The sequence below is a fragment of the Pagrus pagrus genome (assembly GCF_965226575.1).
Source record: "Pagrus pagrus genome assembly, chromosome: 24".
Classification (NCBI taxonomy): domain Eukaryota; kingdom Metazoa; phylum Chordata; class Actinopteri; order Spariformes; family Sparidae; genus Pagrus; species Pagrus pagrus.
This window is the reverse complement of record NC_140206.1, coordinates 1414640-1434900: the sequence shown is the minus strand read 5'-3', so window position 1 is coordinate 1434900 and position 20261 is coordinate 1414640. Positions and strand designations below refer to the sequence as shown.

The 20261-nt window shown below is 46.1% G+C and overlaps 1 protein-coding gene across 13 annotated transcripts in view; it reads left to right on the top strand.

The window, feature by feature from the left end:
• Window positions 1–19816, top strand: part of LOC311253020 (CLIP-associating protein 1-B-like) — a 37532-nt gene extending 17716 nt beyond the window's left edge. Inside the window, exons 15-40 of one of the 13 annotated variants that reach the window (XM_084346697.1) lie at window positions 500–577; window positions 661–828; window positions 1501–1547; window positions 1873–2073; window positions 4482–4577; window positions 4690–4878; window positions 5427–5531; window positions 6684–6740; window positions 7903–8000; window positions 8325–8348; window positions 8936–9183; window positions 9360–9423; window positions 9747–9910; window positions 10238–10460; window positions 10584–10679; window positions 11687–11839; window positions 11957–12063; window positions 12398–12520; window positions 13638–13785; window positions 13897–14119; window positions 14200–14253; window positions 14481–14683; window positions 14764–14892; window positions 14966–15172; window positions 15253–15369; window positions 15840–19816. In XM_084346697.1, the coding sequence (XP_084202823.1) occupies window positions 500–577; window positions 661–828; window positions 1501–1547; window positions 1873–2073; window positions 4482–4577; window positions 4690–4878; window positions 5427–5531; window positions 6684–6740; window positions 7903–8000; window positions 8325–8348; window positions 8936–9183; window positions 9360–9423; window positions 9747–9910; window positions 10238–10460; window positions 10584–10679; window positions 11687–11839; window positions 11957–12063; window positions 12398–12520; window positions 13638–13785; window positions 13897–14119; window positions 14200–14253; window positions 14481–14683; window positions 14764–14892; window positions 14966–15172; window positions 15253–15369; window positions 15840–15923 (3406 nt within the window). In that variant the 3' untranslated portion in view covers window positions 15924–19816. The remainder of the gene's footprint in view (window positions 1–499; window positions 578–660; window positions 829–1500; window positions 1548–1872; window positions 2074–4481; window positions 4578–4689; window positions 4879–5426; window positions 5532–6683; window positions 6741–7902; window positions 8001–8324; window positions 8349–8935; window positions 9184–9359; window positions 9424–9746; window positions 9911–10237; window positions 10461–10583; window positions 10680–11686; window positions 11840–11956; window positions 12064–12397; window positions 12521–13637; window positions 13786–13896; window positions 14120–14199; window positions 14254–14480; window positions 14684–14763; window positions 14893–14965; window positions 15173–15252; window positions 15370–15839) is intronic. The other 12 variants (XM_084346703.1, XM_084346702.1, XM_084346705.1 and 9 more) reach the window with 12 other exon arrangements.
• Window positions 19817–20261: the final 445 nt, after the last annotated feature.

The following is a 20261-nucleotide window of genomic DNA, read 5'->3' as shown; positions in this document are numbered from 1 at the left end:
GACAGTTCACCTAATGGACTGCAGAGCAGATGGCAGATTCATGACTCACATGAGGTCAGAGGCTGCGTTCACATCACGATACAGATGGAAATACCGAAGGTACAGTTCAAAAAACAAACATACTCCAAAACTCCATTAAAACTTTGCAGATTAAGCTGTTAGCACTTCCTGTTTGCAGCGTACTCATGGATGTACAGACAACTGTCACTGGATTACTGTGACACTGAAGGAAACTTTAAAATGTGATTTTTCTCAGGCAAGTTCTGCACATGTGAGGCGCTTCTTTGTTTTGAGGATTTCCAGTAGCTGGGGACTTATTTTAAAATGTAAAGAACAACCATAAAAACTATAAAGTGGCTCCATACAGTCCGTCTGGTGTAATCCAAGTCTCAAGAAGCCCCGAGATCATTATTTACACCCTCAACGCTCAGTAAAGCACCCACTTCACACTCCTGTGACTCTGACTTTTGAGTAATCAACTTCTTTTTCCTCCTCGTAGACATGGAACAGTTTTAATGGAGACTATAAAGAAAGGGATCCACGATGCCGACGCCGAGGCTCGCTCTGTGGCCAGGAAGTACGTCACCACATCATTTTACTCCTGAACATTCAGGTGTAAGACCACAGATGTCCTGATGGTGTTTCTTTTCGCCGTTGCAGGTGTTACTGGAGTTTCCACAGTCACTTCCGTCGGGAGGCGGAGCAGCTCTTCCAGGGCCTGGAGTCGTCCTATCAGAAAGCTCTGCAGGCTCACCTGAGGAGCGGAGACAGTCTGATGTCGCTGCCCGCCTCCGATCGCTCCTCCTCGTCCTCGCAGGAGAGCCTCAAGTGAGACGCTTCCTCCTATAACCTGTTAATAGTCAGTTCAGCAAGCGCCATTATCCCTCTACACAGGGGATCCTAAGATGGCCGCCGTTGGATTGACAGCTCATTTAAGCAGATATGAGCTTCTATGACCGCCCTAGAGCCTACAACAGCCAATGATTGACCCACTCTCTCTTCTTCCTCCTCTCTCCTGAGCCAATCACACACCAGCCTCCAGATGATTGATGCTTCATGTAGCCAATGAGAGTTCAGATCCAGTAATAAAAAGTTAATATCAGCTGTCAGATCAGCTGAGCTTCAGTGGAAGCTCAAAACATCTGATGATGAAATGTGTCTGAAAATATCTTCATTACATCGTGTTTGTGCAGCTCTCCTAACAATACTCCCACCACCGATCATAAATACGACCTCACAAGTCTCCAGTGTCTCTTCATGTTAATATATTCTGTCCGTCTGAGCTCAGCTTTGATCTTCGACCCATTTCTCTGGATGAAAAGATCCATGTGGATGTTTTGTGTTGTGTTATTCTGCAGCAGTAGTGAAGGACACCTGTATATAACAGGAATGAATATGCCAGTAAATGCACCGATAATATTACAATTAAGTTCAACACATTGTAGTGTTTATAGTTTGGTGGTTAACAGACGGTTTCCTCTTTTGTTTTTGTCTCCTCAGTCGACCTCTGTCTGTTAAGAACACCTTTGGAAGCAGCACGACAAGATGTAAGTTCACGTCACTCTTTACTTCATCTGTAAAACCCTCGTGATGTCCAAACTGATGAGATGAGACGATGAAATATGATTCAGGACGTCCTTTACTTTGAAGGTTTAAGCCTCAATTTGTGAAACGTTCCTTTGAAAGCAGTTTAAGAGATTTTCCGACCATTTGATGAGCTTGAATTTTCAAGCTGCTGTTGCTGTTTATGATTTTTTTAAGAAAACTGGTCCCAGAATATCAGATCAGTGTTTGTGATCACAAGAGTCGGAGAACTAAGAGCTGTCAAACTGCTGTGTCACGCCGCTCTCCTCTCTGTTGGACGTCCTCCAGCCAAAGCCGCCCACACCAGGACGCCTGCCGCAGCCTCGTCTCCAGGCTCCCTCCAGCGCTCTCGCAGCGACGTGGACGTCAACGCCGCGGCCACCGCCACGGCCCGCACCAGGATGCCCACCGTGCCCTCCGCGGTGGCGTCGGCGGCGGGGCCCTTCAGCTCGGCCTCGGCTCTTCCCCCTGGATCCTACGCTTCACTGGGTGAGGAAGACCACATTTTAAACCATCGTGTGGCACCTTCAAATGATTTTACGACCTTATCGTGACGTTTTCTGACCTGACCTGGGAAAGTTCTGAGTTTGTGTGGAAGAGAACCCAGATCCAAAAGTGTCTTCAGTAGTTTTATTGCTTCAGCGAGCATCCGGATCTTATGACTGGATTCAGAAGATCAAAGTCGTTTTTATTATTTAATTTATATGTTGGACACTTAATTCAATCACTGTGGAAGCACGTCTTCCTGTAAATAAAGCCAGTAGCTGTGGTTACATCCACAATATTTCTTAGCAATTCCAATTTTTACTGTTTACATGGACGTTAAATTAAATGATCAAATGAAAACCAAAGCCTTTAATCTGAATTAATGTTTTTTGACATCGTGCAAAGTGGTTCCAACATTGTGAAGCGATTCATCTGCTGTTAAGCCACAGGCGTCTTTAAAGTGACAGATTTTTGAATGGAGTTTGGCTAAGGTGGCAAGACTTCATCATGATTTCACAAAGAACGTTTCCTGGTATGAAGCCGCTTCCCTCGAGCCTGCTGTGCCAAAGCTCCATTTAAAAATGTCATGATTTAATATTTCTTTGCTGTAAATGTTCATATACACATCGAACAGTTTGTAAAACATGCGTTTGCGATACAACGTGAAATGTTTGTAAATTCGGCATCTACCCTTTTGACAAAACTACAGATATTTAGACAGAATTCAACTGTTAGACGCTTTTATAAGTGGTCCTGGAGACCGATTATAAAAGTGATATTTTATTGTAAAAGTGATATTTCTGCTAAGGGATTTATGCTGAATTTAAGGCCTTAAAGTGGTGTTGTCACGTTAAAGAGTCTCCACGTTTGTGTCTGATCGGGTCTCATCCGATTGAGGCGTTTTTGTTGATAATCAGTGGACTATCAGGCTCACAGTCTCCCGATCACCTCTTTGACAAGCATATCCAAATCTTAACCTCTTGACCCGTGACCCTTGTTGTGTCTCTCCTGGGCTCGCCCCCCTCACCCACCCGTCAGACGGCTCGTCGTCTGTAAACGCAGATGGTAAGCTGTGTGTGTGTCTCCATATGTGGACAGGGGAATGATGCTCCTCCTCCTCCTCCTCCTCCTCCTCCTCCTCCTCCTCCTCGGTGTGTGTTTGACCCCATCAGTACTGTAATGGTGCCCATCTGTGATGGAACTGTCAATGCATGGACTGTCTATGCATGGTGAACTGTAACGTCTCTGTTACACGTGAAAATCTATTTAATCATGTTGGTTAAAACTATTTTGAAACGAGTGCAGGTGAGTGGAATTGAGGATTTTGACTTTTTACGTGAAATTATGACTTTTTGTGAGGAATTCTGAGAAAAACTTCAGGCTACTGCGGTGAATTATTAAACGATCACACTCAGCATTAACATGTGTCTCAAGTGATCACTTCCTCCTTCGCTCTCTATGAAAAAAACCCACTGCATCACTGAGACAAACAGACACAGTGTTTTCTACAATAAGAAAGAAAGACATTTCTAGGAAGGCCCAAATAATGAAGAATCTGTCAGACAGTGTTTAACAAAGTGTATAAAGTTTCTCCTGACTCAACAAATCACTAAATGAGGCGATTTTTAAAGGGAGTCTGGGGACTTTTCTGCACAGGCTTCAAAGAAGTAGCCTAAAATTTGATGTTAACCGCCAATAAAATGTTTCTTCTTTCATAAATTGAGTGTAAATGGTGAAATCAGTGTAAACAGTGTGTTCAAACAGCTGCTAAATGTTGGCAGGTGAGACTTTAGCACTTTAGACACAGAACCAGACAGGCTGGTACAGCCATGCTGCCACAAACTGACACTTTGTACAAGGAAACAAACAACTTACTGTTTTCATTTAATGCTGAATTTACAAGAAGGAGACAATGATTCAGAGTCTGTCAGAGACAGAGTTTCACTACGTTTGTTTAGTTCCTCCTCATGGAACAACTCTTAAAATCACTACATTTGTTAATGGAGTCTGGTGATGTTGTGGTTGCCAGTTCAGGTTACAGATATATGTAACGTCCTGCATTAAATTGTCAACGTCTATAACTTTGTTGCATATTTTGTTGCGTTGTGTACTTGCTGATGATTAGTTGTTAAAAAACAACAGTGCCTGTGTTTTGTTTTATGAAGATGTCTCTCAGGATGAAGTGACTTGTGTTCGTCTATCGTCTCTCACTGTTCCCTGTTTCATATCTTCTGTCACGTTTCCCTCCTTACGATCTCAACTTTGATTTCTCTGTTCCTGCATGACAGAAGTGTAGAAAAGGTCCAAACCAGCTGCAGTCGTCATATTCAGTGTGTCTAAACTCTGCCGTGAGTTTAAAGATGTTTCCTCTCTCTCACTCTTTCTCCTTCTCTGTTTTGTGTCGTCGGCAGGTCGAGTACGAACCCGGAGAACGAGCGCAGGAAACGGTCCATCAGTGACCGACAGCCGGGGACGAAGCCGCGGGAAAGTCGTCTCTCAGTCTCAACGTGAGTAACTTAGATTTTATCCTCATGTTTGAGACGAGTAGCATCAGGACAAAAACAGTCGAAGTCATGTGTGAATGTTGAACTAACTAAAGTCCTTCCCCGTGTGTTTCAGCCGGCAGTAGGTCGGGTTCTCCTGGCCGACTGCTGAGCTCCACCTACGGCAGGATCCCGAGGCCGACCATGGGGACGGCAGCCGCCGCCGCCAACAGCACCTCCAGCACCATGACTGACAAGAGCCGACCCCGAGGACACCGCAGTCATGGCTGCAGCCGAGAGACCAGCCCCACCAGATCGAGCACAGGTGAGCTGGCTGTTCATGTTCTGGTGCTCACCTCAGCTCAACCTGTTGCTGTAGAAGCATTTGGACCAGTGACATCAGCTTATAAAGTGGATTCTTGGAGCTTTTTTGTTGAAGTAATGTGATGTTACTAAGTAAATACAAACTTAATCTAAGAAACACAGACACAACCAGGTCGACACTATGAGTTAACACAGAGGAATAATAACGCGTGAACTTCAAAGTAAAAGTGAAGTCTGAAGCGAGTTGTAAGTGTGATCTTTGTTCCTTTTTGTGTCGAGTTGATCAGATTTGCATGCACGTCCCAAACGAGCGCAGTACTTCCTGTTCCTCCTCCTCACATTAACACTGTTCCTGCAGCTCCCTCAGTCTCATCCTGTCTTCTCTCCTGCCTGACTAACCATCTCTGCAGAGCTCAGCTGTGTCAGTGCTACGAGCTAAACTCTCCCCCTGCGCTGCTTACTGTCTGTCTGTCTGTCTGTCTGTCTGTCTGTTTGTCTGTCTGTCTGTCTGCCTGTCTCTCTGTCCGTCTGCCTGCTGCGCTCCTCTAGCTCGCAGCCGAATCCCCCGGCCCAGCATGAGTCAGGGCTGCAGCCGCGAAACCAGTCGCGAGAGCAGCCGCGACACCAGCCCCGCCAGGGGTTTCTCCCCCCTGGGTGAGTATGTTCCTGAAGATCCTCCAAAACCTCCTTTCTTTGCACACCAGAGCTCACAGAGGCCAGTAGAAGAACACTTAAGGTGTGTTCAGACCAAACGCGAAGTCGGGATAATCGCTGGATTATTAGTTTTTATTTGTGTTACTCACGCGGCACCCAGCTGGGTGAACTCCAGTGTCTGGATGACTGCAGCTTCCAGCTGACCGGCGCCCACTTCACCCGTCCACCTGTGTCCGCTGAGTGGCAGTTTCTTAATATGCGTGTTAAAATCAATAAATAGTAACTGTGACCAGCAGGTAGATCGATATGAACCCAAAACAAAGAGGTTTCTCTGTGATCTGACGCAATAAAAGGATCAAAAGGACGCTGAAATAACATCATCATAATGCCGCCTTGTAAAAAGCCTGAGTTCATGCTTCATCAGGTCTGTCGGCCAGACGACAAGCAGACAACGTTTAAAATGTTTGTTCCCTGAATGGAGTTTGGATCGATCAGGACTTTGCTGTGCTGAGACGTATTTCCATAACTTACCAAGTAGTCCGACCTCCTCGCTCACTTTGCTCCACAGCAGCTCTTTATTTGTCCCGTCTCGGTGCGAGTAGATGTGTGATCGTACAGCTCTGGTGTCTGCAAACGGCCACGACTAGTGATTATCATCCTCTCCTCCATTGCTGTTCATGAATGTCCGGACATCAGCGACATTGACGTCATGACGTCAGTGTGAATGTCACCACTGACGGGCTTTCAGGACACAGCGTCACACAAAATCCTCGCTTGAGTTCAATATTTTCAGCTCACGACGTGAATAATTTGCCTCGCGTTTGGTCTGAACGCCTCTTTAGACTATCATGTGGAAAAATTAGTTTAAAGTCGTTTAAAGTTCAGAAAGTGCACAAGAAGGCTCTAAACACACAACTTTACACCAGCCCTCTCTTACCCTGCACATCTGTCTGCACAGATCACTGTTTCTCCTGCCTGACTCTCTGCATGCTCTTTTAAATGTGTCTCCTCTATTGTACTAAACTTCCACTGAAGTGTGTGTGATGATGTAAAGAGTGCAGCTGAGACAGAAATACCCTTTTCTGATATGATGACAGTAGTGTCAGTTCCTCAGTGAGACGTGTTGTCTTTGACTCTTGCGTCCTCCTGCAGTGACTCGTCGACACTCCCGGTCAACCAGCGCCCTGTCCTCTGCAGAGTGCTACTCAGGTGACCAGCGAGGTCTCCTCAGGAGGCAGATTCACTCAGTTAGCCAGATCAAACAGCAAAGTTCAGCATCAGACGTGTCTGTTAGCTGGCTGACTGAGTTCTCCTGCTGAGTGAAGCCTCATCCTGCATGCAACGACTCGAGTGGGAAACAACCAGCACTGAGTCTGCAGCTTTTAAGTAGAGCGGCACGGTTACTTCAGATATTATCAGCCGCGTACAGTACAGTACAGTACAGTACAGCCTTTGACAAAACAGCATTATAGTGAAGTAATCAGTGTTGTAAAACCCTTCACTGCTGGACAGAAATGGATGCACAGCCGCAGTCATTCTAGTTTTCTGCTTGTGCGACCTTAGTTTTGAGTTTCAGCAGCTGCTACATCAGAAGTGTTGGTTGTTTTCCACTTTGGTTCACATAAAGCAATTCATGGACACGTAGAGGTCGAGACTGAACATCAGCCTGACGCTACATGTTGCTGGCTGGATTCGGTGGCTGGAAACTATGAAGAAGCCGTTTTGTTTGTGTGTTTTTGCGATGCAGGACTTTTTAAACTTTTACTTTGCAGCTTCATGATGATTATTTTACGCCGCGCAAAAGACTTGTTGTTGTTTTTGGCATTTTTGACGAAGCGCTGCTGAGTCACGTGACATCTTTGTGTATGATTTGCATCTTGTGTTTGTGGTGGTGGGTTCAACATGCTGCTGGCTGCTCCGCTCACATTCTGTTGCATTCTCATCTCCAGAAACACGTTTGTTGCGGCTTTCTTTGCTGTTCTGTTAAAGTATTTCTTACAATATATACTATTTGTTATGGATGCTAAGCTTATTGTTTTAAGGAAGCCCAACCTGAACTCTAATGTTATAAAACCCATCTTACACAGTTGATCTGGTTCTGGTCCCAGAATCCATAAAAACAGGACCGAGACACTCGTCACTCCTAAATCTAATTGTCTTTTATTAATCTGACATTTTCTGCAACTCATGACAGAAATTATAAATATAAAAATGTAAGAGTGAAGAGTGGATTGTGTTCCTCTTTATCATCATCCTTATTATTTAATCCATTTTACTGCCTGTTACCTGCACATTTGATTTCATCCCGTGTTGGTCATGGCACCACGCTCCTCTCCACCTGCTGATGTATGTTTGCCTTTTTCTTTTCCAGACCGTCTGTCCCACCAGGCTCGGATCTCGGCCTCCGTCAACGCCATGAGGATCCTCAACACTGGCACCGACGTCGAGGCAGCCGTCGCTGACGCTCTGGTGAGAACAGAAGCAGAGGAATATATGTTTTCTAAAAATATAGTTTATAGTTTACAGAAAAACATGGTTTGTTACATTCTTCACATCATGTCAAGAGGTTTCTGCAACATTTTATAGGATAAGTCTGGTGACATTTGTAATATTTCTAGACAACAAACCACATAAAAAGACTTGAGGTCTGACGTTTTGCTGTTTTTGATCTTTTTATGGGGTTTGTGGTAAGAAAAACACCAGACTAATCCTTTAATATGAAACAAAAGTGAAGGGTCTGTGATGTCGGTGAGCTCATGTGTCCTCTTTCTTCCTGGATTTTGTACATTTCAGCTCTTAGGAGACTCGAGGAGTAAGGTACAAAGAACACTCACCTGTTGAGCGTCGTGTGACTGCATGCAGAGCATGAGCATTAAACATTAACTTCTGTTTTCCAAACATGAGAGTGAGCAGGTTGTTTTACTCTGACAGAAGATAACGGCACACTAATCAACTGCTCAGCAGTTCATAAAAAATCAAGTCATTTCTGTAAAATATTTCCAGGAAACTTTCAACTAGTTTCTGCTGAACTTCTGCCAGTAGCGTCATTTTAATTTCCACCTTGTTTCTGACATTTCTGAGCTGTTGCCTGGTGATAACCACCTACTTACCATGAAATTTGCTGACCTGTAACATAAAGTGTTACCTTTTATTCTAACCTGACAGACTCAGTGTGTCACAGTCGTTAGTTTGGTAAAAGCTGCTTGTTTGTCTCATGAAATCAGCACGTTAGCCTGAAGTGACAGGTGAAGAACGACAGCATGAAATAACCTCTTCCATCATCAGAAGCCTGCATGAGTCAGACTGTAGCTGCATGGTAGACCTTCTGACGGCATGACAGTAGATAGAGACAGAGAAGTTATTCAGTCCTGCCTCTAAACGCCGTCGTCTCTCCTCTCGCTCAGCGGAGGCCGGTGAGGCGGCGCTTTGAGTCTCCGGGAATGTACTCCGACGACGACGCCAACAGCGACGCCTCCAGCGCCTGCTCCGAGCGCTCGTACAGCTCGCGCAACGGCGGCATGGCGCCGCACTACCTGCGTCAGACGGAGGACGTGGCCGAGGTGCTGAACCACTGCGCCAGCGCCAACTGGTCTGAGAGGAAGGAGGGGCTGCTGGGACTGCAGAACCTGCTCAAGAGCCAGAGGATGCTCAGGTGGCTTCAACACATGAGCAGTTTTTTACACATTCTTTAAAACGTGTCTAAAAATGAATAACTTGTGACTGTTTGATAAAAAAGATCTTCATCTTACATCAGCTGTGAGCTGGTGGTTATTATGAGAGCATTGACTGACATGAAGTGATCGACCCTCTGCTTGTTTTGTCCGTCAGTCGCGTGGAGCTGAAGAGGCTTTGTGAGATCTTCACCAGGATGTTTGCAGACCCTCACAGCAAGGTGAGCTTCAGTAACACAGACGGCAGCCTCACGTTGCTCCTGAACAAACCTTCAGTCTCTGCAGAGAGCTCAGCTGCTGTTGGGACTCGCTGCAGCTGCCGGTCGAAGAGTGGTTTGAATCACAGCTCACGTGTCTGAACTAACTGCAGGACAAACTAACAGTGTTTTCTTGTTGCATGCCTTCGTCGCTGCTCGCTGTGGACTCTAACAAACACCAGAGAGTAAGTGTTTACTCACCGTACTCACCGTCAGCTGTCCTGTCTCACCTTTGCAGCGTTGACACAGAGGATTCTGACTTTGGTCTGGTTTTCTTCCTTCGTCAGGTGTTCAGCATGTTCCTGGAGACTCTGGTGGACTTCATCACGCTGCACAGGGACGACCTGCAGGACTGGCTCTTTGTGCTGCTCACTCAGCTGCTCAAGAAGATGGGGGCCGACCTGCTGGGCTCCGTCCAGGCCAAAGTCCAGAAGGCGCTGGACGTCACCAGGTGGGTCAGATCTCTCTGTGCATCACTGAGACAAACAGACACCATGTTTTTACACAAGGAATCAAAGAGTTTAATAAGAATTTGTCGGACTGAGTTTCACAGTTTGTAAAGTTTCTCCTCAGTCAGCAACTCTTAAAATCACAACATTTGTTTAGGGAGTCTGGTGATATTGTGGTTACTATTTGAATGGTTTGGTTAGTTTTTCTTCTTCTTCGTCTTCTTTATCTCTAGAAGGTGTCAGAATCAGGATTAATAACTGTGACACAGATGAATTAAATCCGTCTTCAGTGTCTCTGAGTCTCTGGTGTATGTCCTGCTCCCGTGCAGAGAGTCCTTCCCGTACGAGCAGCAGTTCAACATCCTGATGCGATTCATCGTGGATCAGACGCAGACGCCCAACCTGAAGGTGAAGGTGGCCATCCTGCGCTACATCGAGGCGTTGGCCCGTCAGATGGACCCGGCCGACTTCGTCAACTCCAGCGAGACGCGCCTCGCCGTCTCACGCATCATCACCTGGACCACCGAGCCCAAGAGCTCCGACGTCCGTAAGGTAGGAGGACGAGGAGCTTCGGTGACTTCTTCTTCACGTTTCTTTACTTTTCTTTGTTTCATCTGTCTTGATTTTATTTGTTTTTTTTGTCCAATCGTCATTTCTCACTCACCACACCCCCAGACCCTTCATAACTGGGCAGGGGAGGATTTCTCAGGCCGAGCCAGCACCGTGGCCTCTCTGCCTGGAGAGGGCAACCTGGAGGAGAGGTGCAAGCAGGTAGAAGCTCCATCAGACAGAGCAGCATGAGCTCCTCTAACCCGGCCTGAGAGACGCTCAGAGACGCTGGGTGTGAAGACACTCAGATAACCCGACAGTGAGCGAGCTGTGTGGACGCTTTTCAACACTAACTGCTCTAAAACCGACTCTCAGGATCGTGTTTCATAAGCTGACCTGTCTGTAGAGCGAGGAGGATGGACTGCAGCAGCAGCCAGTTAATTAACCTCCAGTCTGTGCATGAGTCTCACGAGACACGAGACACTAACTGTAACAAACGCGACGTTTCTTTTCCAGAAAGCCTTTAACGCCTGTCTTCTGTAAACCTTGACACGTTTCTTGATGAAGTGAAAAACGCTCGCTCCGTCTTGTTCCTGAACTTTTCCTTTGAATTAATTTGAATGTTGAACACGTGCTGCATGTTCACTGCAACAATACGCTTCATAACACGTCATCCTCTCAGATTTCTCTGTCTCTTTTCTAAAAACAGAGTTGAAACTAAAGCGGCGTTTCCTGAGGATTTATATCTCGAGTGTTTTTAACTTTAAAGCTGGTTGACCGGCGGTTATTCAGCTCACTCTCTGGTCCTTTTTAGAGTTAAATCATGTCAGAGAAACTGCTTTATTAAACATTGTTTCTCTGAGTTTTGGTGCACAGACGTGTGTTTCTATCACTGACTTTGATTAGTTAATGCGAGACGCTACAGGTGAACGTTGTGTGAGAGGTAAACACGTCTTCTTCAGACGAGTGGAAGGAAAACATCTAAAAAACACGTAACAACAACACATTTATAGAGAGACATGTGAACAGTGAACAGCCGTCTGTGTAATCAATAAACATGCTGCTAATGAAAATGTTCCAAACTTTGAAATGATTCTCATCACTCTGTTGTTGTGCTTTGAGAGGCTCCGGGTACTGTAACGACCGGAGATCAGGCTAAAGTAACATACCTGTGTGTGTGTGTGTGTGTGTGTGTGTGTGTGTGTGTGTGTGTGTGTGTGTGTGTGCAGGCGGCCCAGGTGGTTCTGATCGCCCTGTTCGAGCTCAACACTCCAGAGTTCACCATGCTGCTGGGCGCTCTGCCCAAAACCTTCCAGGACGGCACCACCAAGCTGCTGCACAACCACCTGAGGAACGCCAGCGCCAGCAGCGGCCTCGGCCTGGTAACACACGGCTTCACTTCAATTAATAAGTCTGACCAGAACCGTCTGAACAGATAATGGTGGATATGATGGTCAGTTGCAACCCTGAGGTCGGTCGTGTGTCTTGTTGTGTTTCAGGCGTCTCCCAGTAACTCTGCGGGCCGGACGCCTCCTCGTCAGCCCAGCAGCCGCAGCAGCCCCCTGACCTCACCCACCAACTGCTCCCACGGCGGGCTCTCGCCCAGGTACCGGTCCAAAGAGTCCTGACACTCACTAACTAACATTTTAACATCATCAGCTCATCCTCATCACAGCCACACTAACAAGAATAAAAACCTGAGATTTGATTGTTAGAAAGAGACGAAACATTGTTCTTTAATAAGTCGCGTCTGTAGTCTGAGCGCTAACCGTTAGCTTATCCATCAAACACCAGATGTCACAGCTCCACCATCGCCTCCACCCGCCTGTACTAACACTGACTGAGAACGCTGCTTCTGTTTATTTCACACTTTCTCTCACATCTCTATCTCCTCCTCTTCCTCCCTCCCTCGCCTCCTCTTCCTCCCCGGCCGGTCGCAGTCGGCTGTGGGGTTGGAGCGCAGACGGGCTCTCCAAGTTCCCTCCTCCATCCTTCCCCTCCCCTCTTCCTCCGCCCGCCGCCCACTCCTCCCTCAAGGCAGTGCGGCGAGCTTACTCACCCAGGTAACCCCACCCCTCTCTTCCTCCTCCTGCTCCTCCTCCTCCTCCTCCTCCTCCCTGTTGTGAGGTTTCACAGCAGACCTAAGATATAATTCAATACCACATTTATTTCTGCATCGATAAATAAACTGACTTTGTTTTAAATAAAACTTCCGTACTTCTGTGAAACCGTCTCATCAGGTGTCCTTCACTGTCCATTCGTTTAGTTTCTGTTTTTACTCGACTGAAAAATGAAACGTGTCGTCACTTTGTCGTCGTCTCCGTGCTCGACTCACCCGTTTGTCTCGACCTCCGTCAGTTTGTCAGCCTGCTCTGTGAAGGCCCCGACACACCAGGCCGGTGTAAAAGTGTATTTACAGCGACACGTTGCTCATAAACAACAACAACCGGCATTGAATTCCAGGTACCGGTATCGCTTCAGATCTGAACGGTACCCGACTCCAGCTGTCAGCAGCTTTTCAGACAATATCTGATGTAAACCAACACCAGTGTATCTGTGACTGGCTGGTACGACAGTATTTGGGTTGGAGAGTCGGCTGTCGTCTTTGTGTTGGACAGTTTTGCCTTCGGTGCCGCTCGCTCTTTGATGCCGGTGTGGTGTGTCTGGGCCCGGGTACATCACAGTGAACAGAGAAAGTGGACTCTGACTCCACAGCTCTGCCTGTTTCCTAGTCATGGACCACATGTGTTGTAATGTGATGTTTCAGACTTCTGGGCCCAAAAATTACAAGTAAGACCAAGAAGTGGAAATAAAAGCAGACCCGTCAGTGAGGATTGTGATTGGTCCGTGTCTAGGAAAGTGTCACATCACTCACAGACTTTAAACTAAAGCGGTGCTGATCCAGGACCATCACATGACTGAAGCTATAGATGAAGTCGTCTTGGATCACCACAGAAAAGCATCTAAAGTCTTTAGTCCAAGATGGAGTCCGGTCGAGGCGGACAGCAGTTTGGTTTCGACCTGCTCAGTTTGAAAAGTGTCATGAGATGAGTTTTGTCGTGATTTACAAATAAAGATTGAAGGTTTTTCTTCAAAGACGATCTAAAGAATCAAACTAAGTCACAGATGTAAACTCGTCTCAGCTGCTCTCATGTGATTTTCTCTCCCTCGCCGCCGCAGCATGCTGGAGTACGACAGTGAGAACCTGAACTCAGAGGAGATCTACAGCTCTCTCCGCGGCGTCACCGAGGCCATCCAGAACTTCAGCTTCCGCAGCCAAGAAGACCTGATGGAGCCGCTGAGGCGAGACGGCAAGAGGGAGGGCATGGTGAGGAAACAAGGAAATCAGGCTTAAAGAAATCTGTCAAAATGAAACAACAGAGCGCTCTTGTGGCACTTTGACGTGTTTGTGATGACACGTTTCGATGTCGTCCTTCAGTCCGGCGTCGGGGCGTCCTCAGACTCTGGCGACGTGGTGGCCGGAGGTCGCACAGCGCTTGACAACAAGACGTCGCTGCTGAACACGCCGTCACCGCGCTCCTTCGCCGGCCCGCGCTTCCGAGACTACAACCCGTACAACTACACGGACAGCATCAGCACGCTGGACAAAGCCGGCCTGAAGGAGGCGCTGTACGAGGACGCTGTGGAGCAGCTGAGGGACGGTGAGACGGCGGCAGCTGAGAAGTTTTTACATTATTTGTTTGTCATGATTTGTCTTTAATCTGAGACGTTTTGTTCGCAGGCTGCCGACAGGAATGTGTCGAAAATAAGATCATGAACCCTAAAAGCTTCCCAGGTAAAGACACAACTGATGACTTCGTTTCTACGTCTGTTTGTCTTTCGTTGATTTAATGTGAGCTCCAGACTTTTCCCACCGTCACACACACGTCCTGCAGCACTCAGAGCTGCTTTGGTTGAATTATGAGCAAAGTAACACAACATTAATCTCCGATCTGCCACATGAGTCTGGACAAAACCCCCTCGGACGATCTGAGAGTAAATTTATGTTGCTGATTTCCGCAGCCGGCCCCGCGGAGCAGCTGGAGCTGGTCGGGAGTCTCCTGAAGGAGCTCTCCCACAGCCAGGCGGGGGAGCGAGGCCCCGAGGAGAGACGGGGGACCCTGCTGGAGCTGCTGAAAGTGGCCCGAGAGGACAGCCTGGTGGTGTGGGAGGAACACTTCAAGACCATGCTGCTGCTGCTGCTCGAGACGCTGGGAGACAAAGACGTGAGGACAGAAAACGTTTGTGAGCGTCACATTTGTAGAAAAGTCTCTGACAGTCGTGTTAACGGACTCCTCTCTCACAGCACACGATCCGGGCGCTGGCCCTGCGAGTCCTGAAGGAGATCCTGAGGAACCAGCCGGCCCGCTTCAAGAACTACGCCGAGCTCACCATCATGAAGACGCTGGAGGCTCACAAAGACTCGCACAAGGAGGTGAGGATCATTCTCACGTCTGACTCACGGTCGTTTTGTCAGTTTTGATCCTACGTCTCGCTGTCGTCTCCAGGTGGTGCGTGCGGCGGAGGAGGCGGCCTCCACCCTGGCGTCCTCCATCCACCCGGAGCAGTGCATCAAAGTTCTCTGTCCCATCGTGCAGACGGCGGACTACCCCATCAACCTGGCCGCCATCAAGATGCAGACGAGGGCCATCGAACGCATCGCCAAGGAGCCGCTCCACCAGCTGCTGTCGGACATCATACCTGGACTCCTGCAGGTGAGACGCCGTCGGTGCTGCAGCAGTGCTGTCAGCAGAGAGCGGTCCAGTGTTTGACTCTGTATCGTCTGCTGCCGCAGGGCTACGACAACACGGAGAGCAGCGTGAGGAAGGCCAGCGTCTTCTGCCTGGTGGCCATCTACTCTGTGATCGGAGAGGAGCTGAAGCCTTACCTGGCTCAGCTCACCGGCAGCAAGGTACGCTCACTTCCTGTCAGCTGAGAGCAGAGACCGCAAAGAAAACAGGTAGCAGGAGTTAGAGACGAAGCAAGTCCAAGTGAGGAAGTACAAAACTAATGAAGCGCAGGAACACAGATGAGCCACGAGGAGCGAGAACAGGACGACCGGTCGTCAGAATGAGACAAAGACAGGAAGTCACATGAAAACTACAAAATAAAACAAGAAATGTGCCTTTCAGTTTAGTTGTTTCCTGTTTTTACTTCTTTACATCGAATAAGGTTTATTAATCTGAATATTATCACATTGAGAATAATAAGGGAACATTAGAGTGCATGTGAACGTAGCCAGGCAGATTTAATCAGGAAGTTAGAGTCCAGTAAGGAACGAGACGAGTCATGTGACCTCCATGACACTGACGGTTATCATGAAGTGTAGTGTTCGGGTGGAGCAGAGTCGAACCCTAACGTCGCTGCTGTCTCCTCCTACAGATGAAGCTGCTCAACCTGTACATCAAGAGAGCCCAGACCTCCACCAGCAACAGCAGCAGCTCCTCCGACATCTCCTCCTACTAACTCCCTCTTAGCTTCACCGCCTCCGTCACAGAAACCATTTCATTCCCGTCGTGATCGTGTGTCTCCTGTCGTCGAGATGATTCCTGTTTCTTGAGGAGCTCGTGCTTCATGGCTCCAGGTTTCCGGACCATCCTCTTGAATCTAATGTTCCTGGCGGTCAGGTGATCCTTCCATACAGAACCAGGCGCTCCACCTGAACCGCCTCCCTTCACACTTTAGAGTCATGAGCCTTAAGACTTTATCTTCCATCCATGTACGATGGATGAGCGATGGTAGAAAACATTTTGTAGAGATCTCCTCCTCCTCCGACTGTCTGTCACCGAGGTCGACCTCTCAGAGTTTATCCGTCTTCTTGAACCGAACACAGACCCGAGGTGAGTGTGGACCACGGAGAAGAGTGAGGAGAGACCTGCGGCTGTCAGTATTTTATTCATTTTTAACCAACTTTTATTTCCTTTTGCTTTGACACATCAAACCTTATTGTATATTGAATGTAAAGCTTTGACAGGTTGTGCTCCTCCCTCCTGAACTACTGCCTCATTGTACCCGTTGGATCAATCTTAAAGGCGTTCTGAGCGTTTGATGAGTTTTAGAAAGTGGCACTAAAGTCTTGAAAAGGCTGAAGATGAATAAGTTAAAATAATGAGCTTTCATTAGTGACAACAAGCAGAATAACTGCTCCTCTTCTGCTGTCACACTCACTAATATACTAATAATGTGAAATCCACGTTCATGTCAGTTTACATCCAAGGATCATTTGGCTGGCCAATGATTTGAAGCACTACAGTGAGTCAAAGTTGTATTATGTAGGACCCGACCACCAGCAGAAGATATCAGACGATATTAAAAATAGAGCAGATGAGCAAAAATCATTTTTAACGTGCAAAGAAAAGAAATCCGGTCCGTGTAACACTCCAACACGTCACTTCCTGTTTGTCAGGTTAATAGAAAATAAAGATTTTGAACTATTTTTTTCCACCTGGATTAAAAAAAGCAAATTAAAACTACGAAGTGTTTTTACAAAGTGTAAAAAGTCGTACAGGAATTTAGTTGAATCAACTAATCTTTTGTCATTAACTCAACTTCAGTATACAAGTTTTCTTCATTTCAACTTAAAATTTCTACCTTAAATTTTAACTACGAAACGTTTTTGCAAAGTGAGTCACTGCAGTAACAGAGCTGTCGTCTTAAAATGGGACCAAACACATTCACAATATCTCCTCATCAAACAGTTCGACAGCTCTTAAAATATTCTTTCTGTTTTTATGTCCACCGACACTTTAACTCATTAACGATATGATGATTAATGATGTTTTCTGAAGGATAGAGAGAACGAGAGGAAAGTGAGAACAATGTTTTCTACGTCTGATCTGAATTATTTTCTTTTCTGTGTTTATGACCTGAGAACTGGTGAGAAAATGTTCTTTAGCTTAGCATAAAGACTGTAAACCAAGGGAAACTGCTAGCCTGGCTCAGTCCAAGAGTCACTGCACGAGAAATCATCCAGAGAATAAAAAAATAAGAAGGTCGCTATCATGATAAAAATGAAGCTACAACCAGTTAGCTTAGCTTTTTATGGGGAAAAGAGTTGTGAGTGTGAAACCGAGTGAAACATTTCTTTAATTTTTTAATTAAAAAAAGGTTTCAAGTCACAAACACAGAGAAGGTCAAACGAGTTCAAAATCTTTAATTTTGGTTAATTGACGACATTAAAAGTCAAACCGATGAGTGTTACACGGTCGTCATGTTAAAATCAAACTGGATTTTTAAAAATAATTTTTAAGGACTGAAAGTACAAAAATAAGAATATGATGATTTTTAGAAAAATAACCACTGAAAGGCAGACGTGATGTTTCTCTGCTGTCTGAAGGACGTGAGGCTGAAGGCCCGCTTCTCTGTGAACTGGGAGCTGACTGGTTTTAACGTCTGCTGTCGAGACTACTGTGATTTGTAGAGTTTCATTCCAAAATACTGAAGTATTTATGTCATATTACACTTAAAAAGTAATCTATAGGTCAAGACTGAGGTCTAAATGTCTCGAGAATAGTATCAGTGTTTTAATTTATGGCTGACAAACTGTTCATCTTGTGTTCTTGTTGTAAAGAGATGGTTTAATGAACTGAAACTCCTCCGTATCAGCTGTTTCTAAATCGAATGTAAGTCCACTCGGAGACTTCGACCGTTAAAATGTGAAATATTTTCAGCAAATGGGCCTAAATCTGACAGAAAGATCGACAATCTGAATGATGAGATGCTACTAAAAAAGAAGAAAAAAAGCAAGCGACAATGCTAACTCGATGGATCGTAAAGTGCCGGCGTTAACGGAGAAAACGAACGAGTGTTTGATCTGTGGACATTAGCAATAAACTCTTTTCACGTCGAAGCACTGTAAATCTCCATCGTGTTCCTCCTTTGAGACGCTCTCGCTGGTCAATGTACAGAAGTGTCATTTTTTAAAGTATATTATAATAAAATGTTACTGCTGCTTATTAAAACACTAACAAACGCGCCTAATAACTCCAGCGTACGTACTGTATCTGAACGGAAAGGTGTGGGTTCGGTTACGGACTGAACACTGAAATGTTTGAATCCTCTGACCGCTTGAACTTTCCTGGTGCTAAACTCCGCCCGCCTGGCGCACAAGGAAGGATCAAACAAACGCTACAGAGGAGGTTGAAGTCGTGATGAAGGACGAGTTCGACATTTTGGGAAAAAACTCTGCGATGATTTCTTGCTGAGAGTTAGATAATGGAAAATGAAGCCAAAGCCAGTTAGCTTAGCTTAGCATAAACACTGGGAACAAATGGAAACTGCTAGCCTGGTTCTGTCCAAAAGTCAGTGCACCCAGCTAAAAATATATTCCAGAAGAGAAGATTGATACCTACTGGAGGAGATATGAAGCCAAAGTGAGTTAGCTTAGCTTAGCATAAAGACTGGGAACAAAGGGAAACCGCTAGCCTGGTTCTGCCAAAAGGTCACTGCACCCGGCCGAGAAATCATCCAGATGTTGAATGATTGATGCCAGAGTAAAAATGAAGCTACAACCAGTTAGCTTAGCTTAGCATAAAGACTGAGAACAAAGGGAAACAGCTAGCCTCATTCTGCCCAAAAATCACTGCACCCGGCCGAGAAATAGTCCAAAAAAATGTGGGAAAAATATTGAATGTCATCGAAAATTGAATCAGACAGTGAAGTGTGCAGGATAAAACAAACTCTGCAGTCTTAATGCTAAGCTAAGCTAAAAGGCTAGTGGCTGCAGCTTCATGTTGGTGTCAGCTGATTCCCCAAAATAGCGACCTCCGTCTGTGCGACCCGAAGTGAAGGATGACGTGACTGAAGATCTTCTGGCCTTACTTCATCTCTTCAGACTCGATAACTCGGACTGTTAAATGTTCTGCACCGGCGCCCGTCGTCACTTTTCGGTCGGCGCCAAACTCTGGACCGAATGTTTCCTCCAGAACCAATGAAGTCGTCCACAGTGACCCAGTGTTAGCCCAGCGACTGAAACCTCCCTTTACTCTTTTTCTACATCTCAAACTTAAAGACTTCGTCCGCATGCGATCGAGCAGAAAACAACAAAAGTTGAGAATGGGATTTGAAACCTGAATGTGTGCCTTTGGGTAAAGATTTCTGGCAATACACGCGGCGGTCCTGTGCGATACTAACCCGAACTAACACTACGACGAACGCGCTGCTTCTCCAGGTGGACCGACGAGGAGACGTGAGCGGTGCTGTACATAAGCTTCAGGCCTCTCACAGTGCATGGCTCCTGTTCATTAGTTTGATTTCATCCTCGACTATATTTATGTTTTATTTCCTGTATATATTTACATGTTTGGTTCTTTCACCTGTGATAGACTTTGCAGAACTTGAAATAAACTATCAGACTTCTATTCTCTTTGTCTTCGTCCTTTATTTACAACACTGACGTCATTTTACTGTCTCTTCTAATCTAATGTATTTGTTTATTTTACCTTTATTGAAACAAACTTTATTATGGCCCGAGCAGGGAACCTGCAAGGACCCTATTGTTTTTGTAGTGATCATTTTTTGTCCCGAATGATCGCATTTTTCACTGCCTGAACATGCCCCAAAACTCAGCAAACCTGGAATATATGTCCCACCTGGCGAAAAATTTTATAAGCTGTTGTCGTTGTGAATTTCCATCACTAGGTGGCGCTATAATCAAGGAAAGTGTGTTTTGGCTTATAACTCCCACATACTTTGTTGCACATTCAAAAACCTCATATCAACACGTTCAGTGAATTCTGTTGAATCTTGTGATGTAGGCCATGCTAATTTGCAAGACTTGTTTTTTACGTTTTACATCTCTAAATA